Source organism: Paroedura picta, chromosome 7 (genome assembly GCF_049243985.1).
Source record: "Paroedura picta isolate Pp20150507F chromosome 7, Ppicta_v3.0, whole genome shotgun sequence".
NCBI lineage: Eukaryota > Metazoa > Chordata > Lepidosauria > Squamata > Gekkonidae > Paroedura > Paroedura picta.
In genome coordinates, this window is record NC_135375.1 from 68795630 (window position 1) to 68813108 (window position 17479).

General features: G+C 40.8%; 1 protein-coding gene across 1 annotated transcript in view; it reads right to left on the reverse strand.

Moving 5' to 3' along the window:
• PCSK5 (proprotein convertase subtilisin/kexin type 5) overlaps positions 1–17479 on the reverse strand; it is a 290087-nt gene that overhangs the window by 17126 nt on the left and 255482 nt on the right. The window contains exons 25-29 of the mRNA XM_077344762.1: positions 15755–15797; positions 15258–15400; positions 12995–13195; positions 5315–5398; positions 2730–2925 (exon numbers count right to left, since the gene is read on the reverse strand). Coding sequence (XP_077200877.1) covers positions 2730–2925; positions 5315–5398; positions 12995–13195; positions 15258–15400; positions 15755–15797 — 667 coding nt within the window. The remainder of the gene's footprint in view (positions 1–2729; positions 2926–5314; positions 5399–12994; positions 13196–15257; positions 15401–15754; positions 15798–17479) is intronic.

Sequence of the window (17479 nt, forward strand, 5' to 3'; positions counted from 1 at the left end):
CCCACAACAGACACCTTGTGAAGTAGATGAGACTGACAGAGCCCTGCTATTACTGCTCGGTCAGAACAGCTTCTTCAGTGCTGTGACAAGCCCAAGGTCACCCAGCTGGCTTCATGTGGGGGAACAGGGAATCAAACCTGGCTTGAGAGATTAGCAGACTGCACTCCTAACCACTACACCAAACTGGCTCTCACATCATATGGCACTGGTCAGACCACACCCGGAGTACTGTGTGCAGTTCTGGAGGCCTCACTTCAAGAAGGATGTAGATAAAATTGAAAGGGTACAGAGGAGAGCAACGAAGATGATCTGGGGCCAAGGGAACAAGCCCTATGAAAATAGGTTGAGGGACTTGGGAATGTTCAGCCTGGAGAAAAGAAGGTTGAGAGGGAACATGATAGCCCTCTTTAAATATTTGAAAGGTTGTCACTTGGAGGAGGGCAGGATGCTGTTCCCATTGGCTGCAGAGGAAAGGACACGCAGTAATGGGTTTAAACTTCAAGTACAACGATATAGGCTTGATATCAGGAAAAATATTTTCACAGTCAGAGTAGTTCAGCAATGGAATAGGCTGCCTAAGGAGGTGGTGAGCTCCTCCTCACTGGCAGTCTTCAAGCAAAGGTTGGATACACACTTTTCTTGGATGCTTTAGGATGCTTAGGGATGATCCTGCGTAGAGCAGGGGGTTGGACTAGATGGCCTGAATGGCCCCTTCCAACTCTATGGGCCATTCCGCACCAGGATCTATGTAGCAAATTGGTTGCGGAACGAAAAAATGCCATTTTAAATAGTGGAATTTGTCGTTATGCATACCTGACTTTGTAGTAGAATCCAGTTGCGTTTCTATCATTTCCCACAGGTTTCCGGTCTCGGCAAAAATCGCAAAAATCAGGAAGCGATATTGCTGAGCTTTGTCCCGCCCCTGGCTGTCAATCAAACGAGCAGCCAATGGGCGGCCGTTATCATGCTCCCCAAAAGCCCCTTTCCCTTTAAGGAAGGTTTAAAAAAAAACACGTTGCAACGAATCTGCGTTGATTTGTTGCAACGGAAACACCCATCTAGCTATCAGGTGGTGTTTGAGCTGCCGTTTCATCATTGCCACACTCCCCCCGAGTGAAAAAAAAATACCCTCCCCCCCGCATGGGTGTGATTTTCGGCTGAAAATAGAGTGAAAAATAAAGGAAAAATAAACCAGCAAACGGGGCTGTGTATTGTTTGGTGCTTGGTGACTTTAAACAGCTCTGGGGAGGGACTGCAGCTGGGGAAGCCTCACTGGGTAAACGAAGGCTCGCCGGTGCATTGATCTCCGCTCGCTCCGAGAAAACAAAATGCCGATCGCTTTGCCGGAAGATCAGAGGAGAGAGCCAGGTGGAGGGACTTTGCAGAAACCGCAACAATGGTAACGCACTGAACTTTCCTGCTAGTGTTGCAGATTGGTTGCAAGAGTGTAGCGCTTTTCGGAGGGTGAATCCACTTTTTGGGATTTCCCTGAAAGCGCTACAACGAATCGCTTTTTGCGGATCGGTTTCAGGAGTGTTGCAGATTGTCAACGATGTTGTGCATAACAGCAAATCAGTAGCGATTTCAATTTGCAACCATTGTGCAATTTAGAACGAGTGCGGAACGGCCCTATGATTCTATCTTACAGGGCCACAGTAAATTGTAACTGTGGTTAACTTGAAATCATATTTCAGATATCGGTTTGACAAGCCCTAATTAATTATAGTTACTGGAGAGCCCTGCATTCAGTCAACCACATAACCCAGATTTAGTTTAATTATTAAATTATGATTTCACATGATAACCATACCAAGCCTCCACATGAGAGCACAAATGAGCTGGATCCTATGATCCATGAACAGAAAGCGTCCATGCAATGGATTTCTTCTCTTTTCTCCTGGACCTTCTTGAACCCCCCAAAATCTATGCCTGAGCTTTGAGGTTCTCCTAGAGGAGAACAGAATGTGATGCAGAGGAGCACAGTAAGAAGGAAGAATTGGCAGAAATTGCTACTCTACACTCTTGCATAGCTCCACTCACAGAAGAACTTGTGCAAGAGAGGAGGAAGGAGGTTTCTGCGTTCTTCTTTTAGTTGCAGCTTCCTGCATTATATCACACTGTGTTCCTGAAGATTCACTGACACTCAGGTGAAAATTTTTGAGGAATTTAGAGCTCTATATGGGGGCAGGAAAAGGAGGAGAGATTAATCCCTTAAACTTGTTTTGTTCATTGGGTCTAACTCATATAACTAAATAATGGGGACCCACTTCCTATTGCAGATTGTTACTGAGGTTATCAATCTCTGAAATGTTTCTGAGAACATTTTTCATGAAAAAATGTCTCTTCTGACTTTAATATCTCTTCTGACATGAACACATTGAATCAGATCTCATAAAAAAAATGCCAAAAAGACAGAAAAAAGACAGAAAATCAGCTGTGATTCTGTGTTCCTAATACTTATTGGAAATGGAGTTATAGATCCATGAGGTAGCCGGTTTCTCTGTTTATTCTCTTGTGGAGTTTTAAATCAAGACTACAGACTTTATACTTGCCAAAGCTATCAACAGAAAACATTAGCATGGGGCATTTTTAGTAATAAAAAAAATCTGTGTAGCCACCCTAAGAAAATTGTGATATATTTCATCATATAAGACATGAAGGTAAGAATATCACACAAGTAGGTGAAACAAATTCATGAATTCGTATAATTAATATGAAAGAGGACATACTCAGGACACTCCAGGAAGCATTGGCCTTGGTGCAAATAACGTGGCTTCTCTAAATCAGATCGGCACTTCAAACAATGGTTGGTTCTAATGCACTCTTCACAGTCGCCTGTGCAGTTCTCACACTTCCTCATCCTCATATTTCCAAAAGTTCCTTGTGGGCAAGTGGAGATACATGACTGAGCAAAAAGAAATTTCCCTGAAAACAATAGAAAGGGTGCAGTGTTACTGAAAAACCAATACCATGCTTTCTGATAAAGCAGATTTTAGGATGTGGTTGCTAAACTACTTTCTCATTTCAAAACAGAATGTGATTCTTTAATATGCATAAAATATCAAAAGTAATAAGTTTGAAGTGGGAAAAATGTCTTACTCTTCTGCTTTCTGGGTTACATTCAACAAACCACGTTGGGTTCTGCTTTGTCCATGGAATAGAACTTTTTCTCCTTCCCCTTCCACTGTATCCATCAATACAGCCCTTAAAGCACAGGGGACCCTCCTGAGCAATAGCACCAGGCATGGAAATTAGCAAAAGAAGACACCCCGGTGCACATACAAAGCCCTCAGTGAAAAAACCCTCCAATTAGCAGAAGATGGCCATATGATCTTATTCTTTAATGTACATTAGGATGAATGTTTGAGCTGTTTGCTCAAAACTAGCCAAAGCACAAAACTAGCCATGTGTTAGTAGGGATGTGAAGTGGAATTGGACATATTCCAACCCCACATTGACCACTGCAGTATACGGACAGTACCCCCTTCTTATTAGCTCCTTGTTAAGCCTTCAAAGGGGGAAGGATATGTCGAAGGATTCCAGAGTGTGGAAGTGAACAGATACTCCAGAGTTCTTTAAAGTGCATAATGTATACTGAACCACATCTGAAGTCCCAAAGCATTAGTCTCTGCTTTGCTAAACAGATGAGGAGACAGGCAGATATCCTGTTTTGCTCATTTTTCTGAGCAGCATAAATTACGAAGTCATTATTTTCTTTGTGCTTAGCAGACCACTGGTATTTTCTATTTTGCTGTGAAAATGTACTTGGAAATTTGAGAGAAGTCCAGACAGTTTGGGTCTGATGCCTTTCCTGCACAATTTTTCGTGGCACTGGAGGTGCTTAGTGTTGAGGAAATTCTGTCCAAAGCAGGTATGTCACGTTTCTTCTGGGTAAAGCAAGATAATTAGACAAGTGCCTTTAAAAATGATTTATTTCAGTTGATTAGATAATAATGCTGCCTACAATTTGTCATACTCCATGGCATGCTTAGCCCATTGCTTCCCCGTAAACTGTGCCTGCTGCATCTGGGCCATTGTAAGCAGGGCCTAGCACCAATGCCAAAGCGTGATTCGATACTTCCATTACCAGGTTGCCAACATGAAAGGATCATGCCTGTTTTTGTTTAATAGAATGTTTCCCTCCAGCACTTTGTTTAGCAAATCCCCAAACTGTTTTTGACACTTCCACCAAGAACAGTTAATAAATGCCTGCACCTTACTTGCTGTTACATCACTTCCTTATTCATTCCTTGAAATGTACTACTGAATGTATGAAACAGCCTTTTTGAGCAATGCTGTGTTTAAATTGACAATAAGTGATACAAAAATTCTATCAGTGGCTCTTTCACTTAATTGAGGTATTTGTTGTCAACTCTGTTGTCAACTCTGCTTCTTTCATGTATTCTAGACTGCCCTAGTCCGCTCTGGAACCAGTGTGGCCAAGAATAGAGAAAAAATAAGTTGTTACTGCAACTACACACAGAGGAAGAATCATAGTTAATAACCTGTGTTCCTGTTTAAAACCGTGCTGGCTCCTTGTTCTGATGGCCACAACAGTAATCACTGGATGCTTCAGTCTCTGAATGATAAATATGCATGTGTGAATGGGTCCCATATTTCAAAGCCAACTTTAAAATTTGCTGAAGATAACAGTTGCCAGCATGAGGCTGGCACCTGGAGAAAGACTGATGGGGTGGGTGGGGGTGGGGCAGGGTTTGCCAGTGACCTAATAACATTGGCAGTAATGAGATGACATAACTTCTGATGTGAAGAGAAGTGACATTACTGTGCTGCTGACAATCTTCAAGTATTTGGCCCATCTCTATGGTTTAACAATGGCTAGCAATGTAATTTCACTTTCTGAGGTGCCAGTAATGATGTTATTAAGTCAGGATGCTTATTATTGCCCTCCCCATTCTCCCCCCCCCTTTTCCCCCCTTCTGCTATGCAGCTGAACATCAACCAGAAGGGCTGGCCAGGTATGGAAAGTCTCCCACCTGAAGTGGGAACCTCTTAGTCCTGTTGAAGAATGACAGCACAAAGAAATAAGATCCAATGAAATCCTGTTCTACATATGCTGATACTTGCATGCAGTTTACTGGAACAGATCCAAAGTTTGCATGATATTTTAGAAATCTTACTGTCTCAGATATAGATGTCCTATTTATGATATAAACAAAGCAAATAGAAGAAGAAGAATCATGTTATTTCTCTTACAAGAAATATTTCAAGAGCATGTTATGATTTCCAGGGAATATACAGTATACCAAAATATCTGATAATGCTAAGATATAATTATGTAAAATTTTGCTACCTAGAGGACATGAAGTGCATGCATGAGCTGTTTTTTCACAAGTTTTGCATGGAGGATCACATGGCTGAAACTGAGTACTTGTAGCTGTATCAGGAAAAGAAAGAAAACATGATGTTATAACGTGATATTTTATAGATGTTTGCATTCATGCCAGAATACTTCATTCCAAAAATTATCATTAGAGCAAACTGACATTGTTTAAAAACATTCTTTATTATTGTTTAATGGCATAAGGGTAGGTCTTTTTTCTTGATTAGAGCAAACCGAACAGAAATGCAAATTATACTGAGTTAATTGAACATCATACAGTATAAACAATACACATGTAATATATAAACAACATATTATGAATCAAGTAACAGAGGACACAGGACAGACATGTTTCAAATGAATGCAGAATGGAACACAGCTGTGTCTGCTATCCTTTCTCTTACCTCCATATTATTTTTTTATCTATTTTAAACATTTCTATGTTGCCCTTTGACCCAACTCAGGGTTCCTATAAGCTCATCACTTCTAAATGTCAGAGAAGTACCTATGTATTCACCACTTATATGCAATAGGCTTTTTATAAGAAATCAGGTACCCTGTATTTTGGTACAAATACTTTACAGAATACATATATACAGGTTATATTATCCACCCCAATAGCTTTCACATTGCAGCAGGAAACTGATGATTCAAATCTATTTTCAGTGTTGACATAAAACTACAGTGCATGATGATATGGTGGGGGGAGGGGATTATGCCACATTCTGTAAACATCCACTATTTTGCACAAAGGATTATAAAATACGCTGTGGATTTTAAGCAGCAACTGAGCTCATCACTTCTTGATAATAAGAATGATAATGTCCATATGATGTTTTGAAAATATTGGTGACATGTAGTATTTCTGATTCTCCACCAGAGGGAAATGTGGACTAGGAATAAAGGATCTGTGTGAAACATATGCAGTACTAGACCCTTATCGGCCAGCCATGTTACTGCCTTCCAGTCAGATATAAACAATAAATATTTATGTTCAGAGCCTCTTTTGACATTGCGTGGAACTTAAGGTACATGAAAGATCACATTGGCAGGATTATTAATCCCTCTGTGCCAGAGAAGATGAGAAAATTTCCACAGTGTTGCTGAATGTTTTCCTTCAGTAGGAAGTAGGTGCAGGTGTGTTTCCTGTACAAAAGACTTCAACTTTTGATGACATAAAACTCTTCTAATAGGCAATCATTTATTTGGATACATGAGGATATAACAGAATTATTTTGTTCAGCTATCCAACAGTGTCCCTCTGTTGTATGCATAAGATACTCTACCTACATGTATTGTGTCAGCATTCAAAGAAAATTTAACAATGCTAACAAAACAAATCCTAGGTGCAGCTCTAAGGGGAAGAGCTACAGGGATCTACAACTAATGAGCAAATTGCTAGGAGGGACAATATGCAATTATTAACCAGCTTGAATCATATTTGACCTCTTGCACAGTGATGAGTGGGCCGCATATGACAATTATCCAATTGTATAATTAAGCTTAATTATATGTATTATACAGTTTTCAAATCATTCTCTGATCGTATAATTTAGTTTTTATCGTATGGTTTGTTGCATGTATTATACTGTTTCTATCGTACTCTTGTAAGTGGTGTGATCAGCCTTGTGTCCCAGAGAAAAAGGTGTACTAGAAACAAAGTCAATAAATCTTCAACTACTTGTGATAGTTATAACAGATACTATATTTGTTCAACAGTTAACTTTGTACATGTTCAAAAGCAGGTAGATTGACATTCCTTTTAATAACCACTTTTACCAAGCACCTTTTAAATTTAAAAAATCAAAATGAAACTTGAATGGAATGAATTCACGGGACAGACACGCCCCCCTCCCATCTTCTGAAAAGCAGCTTCTGAGGATCGGGAGAGTGTCAGGAACAAAGTGCAATGTAGAGCAGGTGCTATAGCTTAAGTGAATTTCTCTCTCCTGCTCCTACCATTATAGCAAGAGCTCACACAAAGAGAAGGTATTTCAGCCAGTTGCCCCTTCTTGCTCTCTCAGCCTTCTGGAACACCTTCTCAGAGTATGCAGGGAGCTGCCAGAGAAAGCGGGGCTCAATCCACTCTATGAACTAGTTCCATTCACAGTTCTCTGGATCCAACCCCAAGTCACCTGAAATTTATGGTGCAACAGACCCCTAAACAAGATCTTTCACTGAAGACATCCAACTTCTGCAAACAGAATGAACTATACTAATGGAACATATCTGCATTTGTTTACTTGATAACTAATTCAATGTAAGGTTGCACAGAGGTATGCATGAGAAATCTCTCTGTTCTGTATATTTATTAATTTATGGTGCTTAGAATTACTTGTGTTTATACCTAAGAGTTCAGGAATATTACACTAATCGCCATATTAACTACAGAGCTAAAATTATAAATTCTGAAATGGCAGGTGGAATAATAATCTATTAGGTAAACACTGTCTCACTAGATCCCTATACAAGGCAGCTTGCAACTAGAACAATAAAACAAGGCTATTAAGGCATAACCATTAAATATTACGAAGTGATTAAAACAAACCACTAAAAGGAAAAGGTGTAAAACTTGCATAAAACTGCTTTTTAAAAAAGCAGGCAATAGCAAATTTCCTCCCCAGCCATCTCCTCTGGGCTGATGCTGTAGTAAGAATCTTCAGAGACATCACATGCTATCCAAGTAAGTTTGAATAATTTGTACATTTTTAAATATGATGTTCTACTGACATAGGCATCACAGTAGTGCCTATTGACCCAGGGAGTGGGTGGGGGACAAATCCTGCTTGTTTTACAACCTTCTTCACTGTACCTGGCTAGCACTTATCCCAACACCATCTCTCCCTTGTTCAGCCTTAGTTTACTCTAAATCCTACTTGTTTCCTTTATGAGCAAGGTTTGCCAGCCATCTGCTGGCCACTAGTGGGAGTGTGGGAAAACGAGGGAAGGATGTTGTCCTGATGGTCTGATTTCTAGGATTGCCAGACAATCAGGAGATGGGGCTGGCAGGGACTCTCTCTCTCTCTCTCTCTCTCTCTCTCCCTCCCTCCCTCCCTCCCTCCCTCCCTCCCTCCCTCCCTCCCTCCCTCCATCTATCTATCTATCTATCTATAGACCGCCACTCTCAGCCTGGCTGGCTCGTGGCAGTTTACATAAAAATATAAAAACCAGATAAAAACCCTGGTACCTCCCCCATACCATCCCTCAACCCTTCCGATAGCAGTCACCAATGCCCTGGTAGAAGTCCACAGGCAATGTTTGAACTTGGGGGGCTATGGGTTACTTGTGGGGTAATCAGTGACCTGGAGTAATTATGTCATTTCCAGCATGACCTAAAAGTGATGCTCTAGCTCTCACCCCAAACTACACAGTTTAAACATTGAATTTGGGATGAATGCTACAGTTCCCTCGGTGTGATCATGTCACAAGAAGCATCATCATCATCATCATCATCATCATCATCATCATCATCATCATCATCATCATCATCATTAAAAATAATAAAATAAAATAATAATAATAATCATTATGGCAGAGACACAGATTGCAACCTCCCCCCATTTCCCCAGGCATTTTCTCCTCTCACCCAGAGAACAGCGGTGAGCAATAGGAACTGCAAGTGGGAAGAGTGGAACCCTAGCAGTATTACTTCTAACAAATTCATCGATGTGACAACACCATGCTAGCAGGACACCTGTAGGCAAAACCATATTGTTCTGGCCAGATCCTAGAGTGTCACATCAGTGTGCCAGATATTCATTGCTGAATGGTGGCATGCAGAGAAAAGGGAGGCCTATTCTGAGCACAGAGGTAATCTGGAGAAGTTGGTTTTGATGGACAAAGATTTTTTGTTTGGGACACTTCAACAATCTGAGTTGCACTTCTGCTCCAGTTTGTTTTCGTGGACTCAATAGGATCCAAATTTCAGGAGAGTCCAGGCTATATCTCATGCTGCATTATGGGGCCGCAAAGCTTGTTGTGTTTGCCCAGAGGTATCCAGTGTAACACAGAATCATTGACATTCTCATATCTGCAGCAAGCTGAGAGACTTAGCCCATATGTGGCATAACCTAGCAAGGCCTGGCAACAGATCATGCCTCAGAGCTTCTTGCCTAAGGCTTTAACAAGTCTTGTTGTGCAGACATCATGAGTGCTAGATCAAAAATGAAAGTTGAAAAGCAGAATGTCAAGTGTAATTTTTGAAATGCTGGTTGAAAGGCATAACAAACTGAAAACACATTTTAAAATATTTTTTTCATATTTTCAGGGAAAAAGTATTAATATTTGAATGCCTTACCGGATTAGGATTACCAAACTCCCGGTGATCTCCTGGAATTAGAATTGATCTCCAGGTGACAGAAACCAATTCTCCTGGAGAAAATGGCTGCTTGGAGGGCAGACTCCCTGGCATTATAACACAGTGAGGGCCCAACCCGCCCCAAACGCCTTCCTCTCCAGGCTCCACCCTCAAAACCTCCAGGGACTTCCCAACCCAGAGTTGGCAATCCTGTCCAGGACACAATACTTTGTATGAAATATCCCTTGATATTTTATTTTGATCAAGGTTTTGGAACCTGCTCAGCAGGTTTTTTGTTGAGTTTTTAAAAAACCACAGAGAGACATCACTTTAAATTGATTTTCTTTTTTTGGTGACAGTGGTTTAAATGAAGAACATAAAGGGTTGGGGATGTTACATCTGCAACAATAAAGCCCATTCAGCTTGTTAAACATCTAGTCTAGTTGAACCACTGTGTGTTTTCAGACAATGAATCAAATTCTTCAATATTATGTCTCCTGGCTCCCAAAATAATTTCATCATCTGGTACACAAGATAGAATACAGATGTTCTGAACTGCACACATAGGCCCCAGCAATTTTTCTTCTTGGCTTACCCTTAAAAAAATGTTTGAATACCAGACAAATTTAGATCCATTATTTCAGGCCTCGTCACAGTTTATCCTGCTTAGGGGCTGAATTTTAAGAAATCTCCCCAGTGGATATGCAACTGTCATCCCATTATATCTGCCACCTGAAGCTAGAGTGCTAGCCTTACCCAAGTTCCTTCCCTCTGTAATGTAGTTTAATAAACTGATGACCATATATCTGCAAAGAAACCTTAGGCAGAGTTCTGGGCATTCTCTGAGATTATGTTTGAACTTATAGTGACAAAGCACAAAGTAATGTGTGATCTTAATGATGATTAATTCACTAGTGATGATTACCTGGTACCTAAATAGAATTACCCAGTCCCGGTCTCAAACTTATTCTTGGACTGCCATTTCAGTTGCCCGATGAAACTGTGAAATGTTTTGGTTATTAGAATTGTCTTAATTATACAAATTATAAAATATATTAGAAGGGATTTATTTCAACAGCTAAGAACAATTTTCTAAGCCATTTTTATGTGTTGAAAGGGTTACAAGTTGCATTGCGCTATCTGTGCTGCTGTTGGATCAGAAAGGGGATTCTGGTGTGTAGCACTTTTTAAGGAACATCTCTGACTAGCAAGGCATTCATGAATCCCTAACTGAATCAAGACAAGAGTATTTTGTATGTGTCAGGTGTGCTTGAATAGTATTCTTGAACTACGAAGGATTCTACTGATCTTTGTGTTGATCCAAATAGAATAGCAATAGTGGTACAGTTTTTTAAACAATCAGTGCTTGTAGACTGAATCCAGCTCACATTTAGCTTCAGTTGTGCTACTTTCTCACTACTTTGCTCATACTGCTACAGGTGCTGCAGGAAGCAATCATATGATCCAATTTTATTCATTAGAATATACAGCCGACTTTTCCTGGCTCAGGGGGGGGGGCAAACAATATGTTAAAACAGTGTTTAAAAAGTCTTACATCGCTTCCGGACCATGCTCTGGCTTTTACTTTGATGAATCCCCAGGGGAAGGGGCTTCCACAACTGTGGAGCGGCCACCGAGAACAATTTTCTCACTGCCCTTTCCGCCTGGACTTGGGACACGGATGGTATAATCAAGAGATCGTTCTTGGCTGACTGTAAGGATTGTGAACGGACATAAAGGAGCAAGCGGCCTTTCAGGTCTGCAGAGCCCAAGCCATTTGAGGTGTGCAGTTTCTCTCTCTCTATCAGTAAAATAGGATTGATAATCATTATTCAGCTTTATAAAACAGAATAATAGTCTCAGAAGAGGCAAAATTATTTGTGACATTATTTAGTGATTAGGAAATTTACTTTGTGTTAATCAATACTACATATTGCTTGATTGTTGTATAGGTCATACTGATTGTGATCAAAATCTTGAATTAGCTGGTGAATTAGATTGTTTAATAATGTGTTTGTCACTAAGCATTCAACTAAACTACAGTCCTGTTTCCTTACTTAGAAATTCATAGGTTTCTAAAAACAGTGATGTAATGTGACCTATAGCAGGAAAACAGCACAAGCAAGGGGCGGTTAAAAGCCCTCCTATCCCTGTGCTGGCTTCATCCTTGAAATCACAGTCCTTCCAACAATGTTCTCCAGGAGAAGACTGGTATGTTAAAACACCCCTATAGCAAGCAACCTCCATGGTGCTGGCAGTGCCCTAGGGACTGCTTCACTTAGATCTGGACTGCAGTGATGAGTGTGGCTACACCCATTGTTGTTATCATCGTCATGCCCTTGACCCAGACTGCTTGGCCAACTGCCAGCACGGGGGAAGCCATCTGGCTCAGCTTGCTCTTGCCTCCTGTGGTCTTCCAGGGCAGCAGCCACCAGAAACCTTCCTGATAAATTAAAGTCCCAGTTTACTGTTGGGCTTGATTTTTTTTAATGTCAGGAATAATCGTCCCAGACCAACGTGTAGTATGTATTTCTGTCCTCAGTGACAAGGAGTACTTGACTATGTATGTGGAGAGGGAAGGGAGGAAGAGACAAGAAGACCTGTGCTTCTTACACTTTAAAATGCTATGTCTCTTTTATTGATGGATTATAACAGACTATTTCTTTTCATTATTTCCACATAATAACTATCTGCTGTCAAGTTGCACTCAACTAATGGAGGACTTTAGGATCTTGGGGCTTTCTAGGCAAGAACTGAGCAGAGGTGGTTGACCATCAGGTTGCCTTTACATAGCAATCGGAGAACACCTAAGTTCTAACCAGGTTCTAAGTTCTAAGTTCTAGCCAGCTGTTTAGATGCCAAGCTCTGATGAGATTAGGCTAGTGGGGGCTCAGGGTAGTGGTTAGGAGCGCCGATTTCTAATCTGGTGATCTGGCTTTGACTTTGCACTCCTCCACGTGCAGCCAGCTGGGTGACCTCGGTCTTGCCACAACTTTGATAAAGCTGTTCTGACCGGGCAGTGATATCAGGGCTCTCTCAGCCTCACCCACCTCACAGGGTATCTGTTGTGGGGAGAGGAAAGGGAAGGTGATTGTAAGCCGCACTGAGATTCCTTCTGGTAGAGAAAAGCAGCATATAAGAACCAACTCTTCTGTTTTGACTGCTGTGGTTAGTTTTAATCTCTGTATGTAACAGTGATGACATATAAAATTCTAAATACAGTATTTTAGATTTCTATAAACGAAATCTGTGCTGGACGTTTGGATGAACAGTGGTTACCTTTCTATCAGAAAACAATATTGGTTACTTGTGGGAGAGACATGAAAAGATCTGTCGAAACTAGAGCAACATACCATTCCAGAATTTCCCATCTACTTGCTTGCTTTTGGGCTTCACACATTTTCCATGGACTAGTTCCAAAGTTCCTTTGCAGCTAGTGCAGTCATTGTAGTTGAACCCTTCACATGTTGCACAGGTCCTGTGGCACGGTTCACATTCCGCTGTGATCTCATCATTGTAAAACCCTGCTCCACAGTCATTTACACATTTCGCATCTGAGGCATAAACACAAAGCTTTTATGTCATAATATTAGCAAAGCGTGCATTAATACCTTTAACTGCAGAACTGGCAATACAAGGTGCTCTACTTGCAGGACCCATATATGATTCCAACAGCTCTGTGTACTTATCAGCCATTAGTAACCATTTGCCATAGTTGGGGTAAATTAAGGGCAGCTTCACGTATTTTATTTATTTTATTAATCTTCAGCTGACTGCTGTATAAACTGTTGTGGAAGATATGTACATTAGCCCCCGAAATAAATCTAAAGAAGATTTCTCAGGAGTAAGCCTCCCAAGTTGTCTACAGCCTCTTCCCATACAACTTACTTTTTACTTAGGTGAGAGCTTTACTCAGTGGAGCTGTGAGAACAGCAGGTAACATTCTCTGGTGGTCTGGATTCCTACTGTAGTTTGGAGCGCATGAATATGTTGAAAAACTATAAATTGGAGCCACAACCCACATTTTTATAATCTAAAAAACTAATATGCTTAGCCTTTGATCATAGAAATTTCAGCTTGTACAAGATGTAGATGTGGTGCCAGCTCACAATTATTTTTTTTGGGGGGGGAGGGGAAGAGACATTCTAGTGTTATAAAGGGCTTGATGTGTCTTCATAGGAGTCAACACAAGTCTTGTTTTAATAATAAAAGCAGAGTCCAGTGACACCTTTAAGACCAACAAAGATTTATTCAAGGTGTGAGCTTTTGAGTGCAGGCACTCTTCATCAGACTAAGAACTGACCATCATAATAGTAGGAATATATAAGTGAAAGTTAATCCTGTTACATTAGTAAACTGTGTCACAGCATCCACACACAGCCACATGATAACTCCCTGCCAAACCAGCCAATCAGACCCCTCGAACCCATTTTAGTTTATCCCTATGTTTATCCCCAGTCATTTTGACATAGATTAGTTCATACAAGCCCATTCAAAGGAGGGGCATTCTATAGCATGGTTGTGAACATGTATCACTAGTATTATGACTCCCATTCATTTAATAAAGCACATATAACTTTGAGGAAATCCCGTGAGGGTTTGATACTGACGGATTGACATTACACAACAAGCCTGGCACATGTTCCGTTTTCTTTCTTTCATGTTCTACCCTCGGCTAGGTTTTTAATGCTGGATTCTTAATGCAGAATGTTCAATTGCCAGTAAGTTTTAATTAGGTTTTTATTACCTTTAAATTTGTAAGCTGATTTGAGCAGGTTCTATGGAGAGGTGGCATAGACAGTTTGCAAATAAATAAATAACATGATCTCGTCATACAGCAGAACTGTTGGAAGCAATTGATAAACACTTCATTGACTGATTATGCATGGGGCCGGAAATTTGGGGTGGCAGCAGCAAGACAACTCCAACTGTGCACGACGCTGCTGCCATCCCAGCCCTGGCCTGGTACAGAGCCCCGGAAGGCCCGCGGCAAGGGAATGCGGAATTTTCTGCATTCCCTGGGATGCCATGGGTCAAAGCCGTGCATAATTGGAAGAGCCAGGCCTGGCCCTTCCCCAACCTACAGTGTCCCTGCGGGGGACACCGCATGCCCCTGTCAGCTCCGGAGAGTCATGGAGCTGCCTGGGGATTCCCCCCACCCCCACCTAGGTGGGAGAGCAGCATGCCACGCCCCACCATTGTGCGGTGGGGGGCCCATGCCCCCTGCTCCCTCCCACTGCTGTGGCCTCCAGGCAGTGTGCTGGGATTTCCAGCCCTGGTGTTTTGTGTGTGTGTGCTAAGCCGGAGCAACCTGTATATGCCGGGGGGACTCCCTCCCCTGTGAATATGCGGGAAGCGCCGTGGCATGCTGCCCCAGTGCAATGCCTGACAACAGTGCAACAGCCCGGCATGGCTACTGCCACACATAATGGGTCATAATGAACCATGTGTTGATTTGGGACACGTTAGAGATGTCCTGTGTTTCCATAAGGGGTTTGATTAGCTGGGGGAAACATAGGACCCACAATGCCATAGATTCATGATCGCTCTTTCAAATGTATACCCATTTTCCATGTCTGGGAAAAACATGACATTTACAAGGAGCTCATGTATTACCAAGGAGAAAAAAGCCTTCTGTACACCAGTAACACTCAAATTGGTCACAGCTTCCACAGTGTGGGTGACAGTCTATGCAAAGGAGAGAATTTTCATCATGGTAGGTATTCTGAGGACAACTTCTATAGCACTCCTGTTTGTACCTAGAGATAAAATAAATGAAATTTTGATACTGACATTCCTTATGCTGGAGCAGGCAAACAACAAAAGTGTAGATCTTAGAAAGTATGACATTTAATTGGAAGGAACATGCACAACTCTCCCACTGGAAATAGTCCATGCACATGGAAAGCATCCATTTCATCTTAAAAATCAGTATTGGCAATGTTAGGCAGGGTTCTGAACTATGTGCATTTATCTGCTTGAATTATAAAAATCCACCATTGTCTTTTCTTAGTTCTGAAGTATCCGTATCAAAGCTCTTGACAGCCTTGCAAAGAAAGCACTATTTTGTACCAGAAAAAGTTTAAAAAGAGACAGGTAGAGCAAGAACTTACATATAATAATTATGAATGCATGATGAACAGATTCTTGGATCATCTGCAATTAAAAGCAAAACACACAATGGAAATGAATGATTACACTAATCTCTCATTTATTCAGATTTCATTTACTCAGCCAAAAGGTGGAAACGACTACAATGTTGAGAGGAACAGAAGGTCCCGTTATTGGTTTGTGTTGCTGCTGCAATCTAGAGTTCAAGTGGCATTCTTCATGTGTTAAAAAAATTCCTCTACATACATTACATCAGCTCTAATCTAGACATAAGCTGCTTTAGGTTGGCCAATATCTCTAATCTTATATTTGCAGTCAGGAAGCAATATGTTGCTTAAGAAATTGTAACTGAAAAAAAGTGAATGTTTTAAAGCCCATTTATTTGCATATGCATTTCCTTTGTAGTAAACAGGTGATTGGGTATTTAAGGTCAATTTATATTATTTGTTGATATGCCTTTCGTATTATTTATTTATTTGTTTGTTTGTTTATTTATTTATATACCGCCCTCCCCGAAGGCTCAGGGCGGTTCACATAGGAACAAAGAACAATACATAGAACATTCTATAAACAAGTGAATACCTTACAATAATAATACTAATAGTTGTAACCATATAACAATATAACAGTTATATGTCTATCATATGCCTTATTGCATTATCTTGATCCAATGTTTTCTTACCCAACATATAAATCTGACTTTGCAGATTTTTAGCAGTTCACTGTAGACTTTTTAAAATGATAAACAAGTGCAAATAGAGAGAAGGAACAGGGTAATGGCAGCAGATTTTACCCTGACTCATGTGTGTGAAGTTTGAAACAGCGTTCACATATCCTCTGAGCATTCTTGGAAATATTGAAAAAAAATGAGGTTTCCCATTGTAAAAGTCTATCTATACCATTGCATGCATGTAGACTTCAGCTGTGTTTTATGTTACGTCAGCTTGTTGTAGTGGTTAGGAGTGCAAACTTCTGATCTGGTGAGCTAGGTTTGATTCTGTGCTCCCCATGTGCAACCAGCAGGGTGACCTTGGGCTCACCACAGCCCTGATAAAGCTGTTCTGACCTAGCAGTAATATCAGAGCTCTTAGCCTCACCTACCTCACAGGGTGTCTGTTGTGGGGAGAGAAAAGGGAAGGCGAATGTAAGCCACTTTGAGACTCCTTCGGGTAGATAAACGCAGCATATATGAACCATCTCTTCTTCTTCTTCTTCTTCTTCTTCTTCTTCTCCTTCTTCTTCTCCTTCTCCTTCTCCTTCTCCTTCTCCTTCTCCTCCTCCTCCTCCTCCTCCTCCTCCTCCTCCTCCTCCTCCTCCTCCTCCTCCTCCTCCTCCTAAGCCTCTCCCTATAAGCTCTTTGTATGCCATTTTTTAACTTGGATATTAATTAACATTGTTTGCCTGATCATTGCTGTCTGTTTTTTTATGACATTGAATAATAATATATTGATATTTTCATAAAATAATCAGTTAAGGGTGCTGAGGCTGAGAAAGCATGATTTCCCCAAAACCACCCAAAAAGTGGTTTGTAAAAATTCTGAATTTGTTTATGTCTAACACAATAACTGCTGACTTCAGAAATAGAGTCCATATCATTTGCTAGAATTTATAACAGACCATTTCCTATTCCCTAAACATCATGCTAAATGTATGAATCTTTTACTGTGTTAAGGTCAGGTAGCTAGAAATTTTGAGTGAATATGATTAAAGACCAATGATCCTTGGGC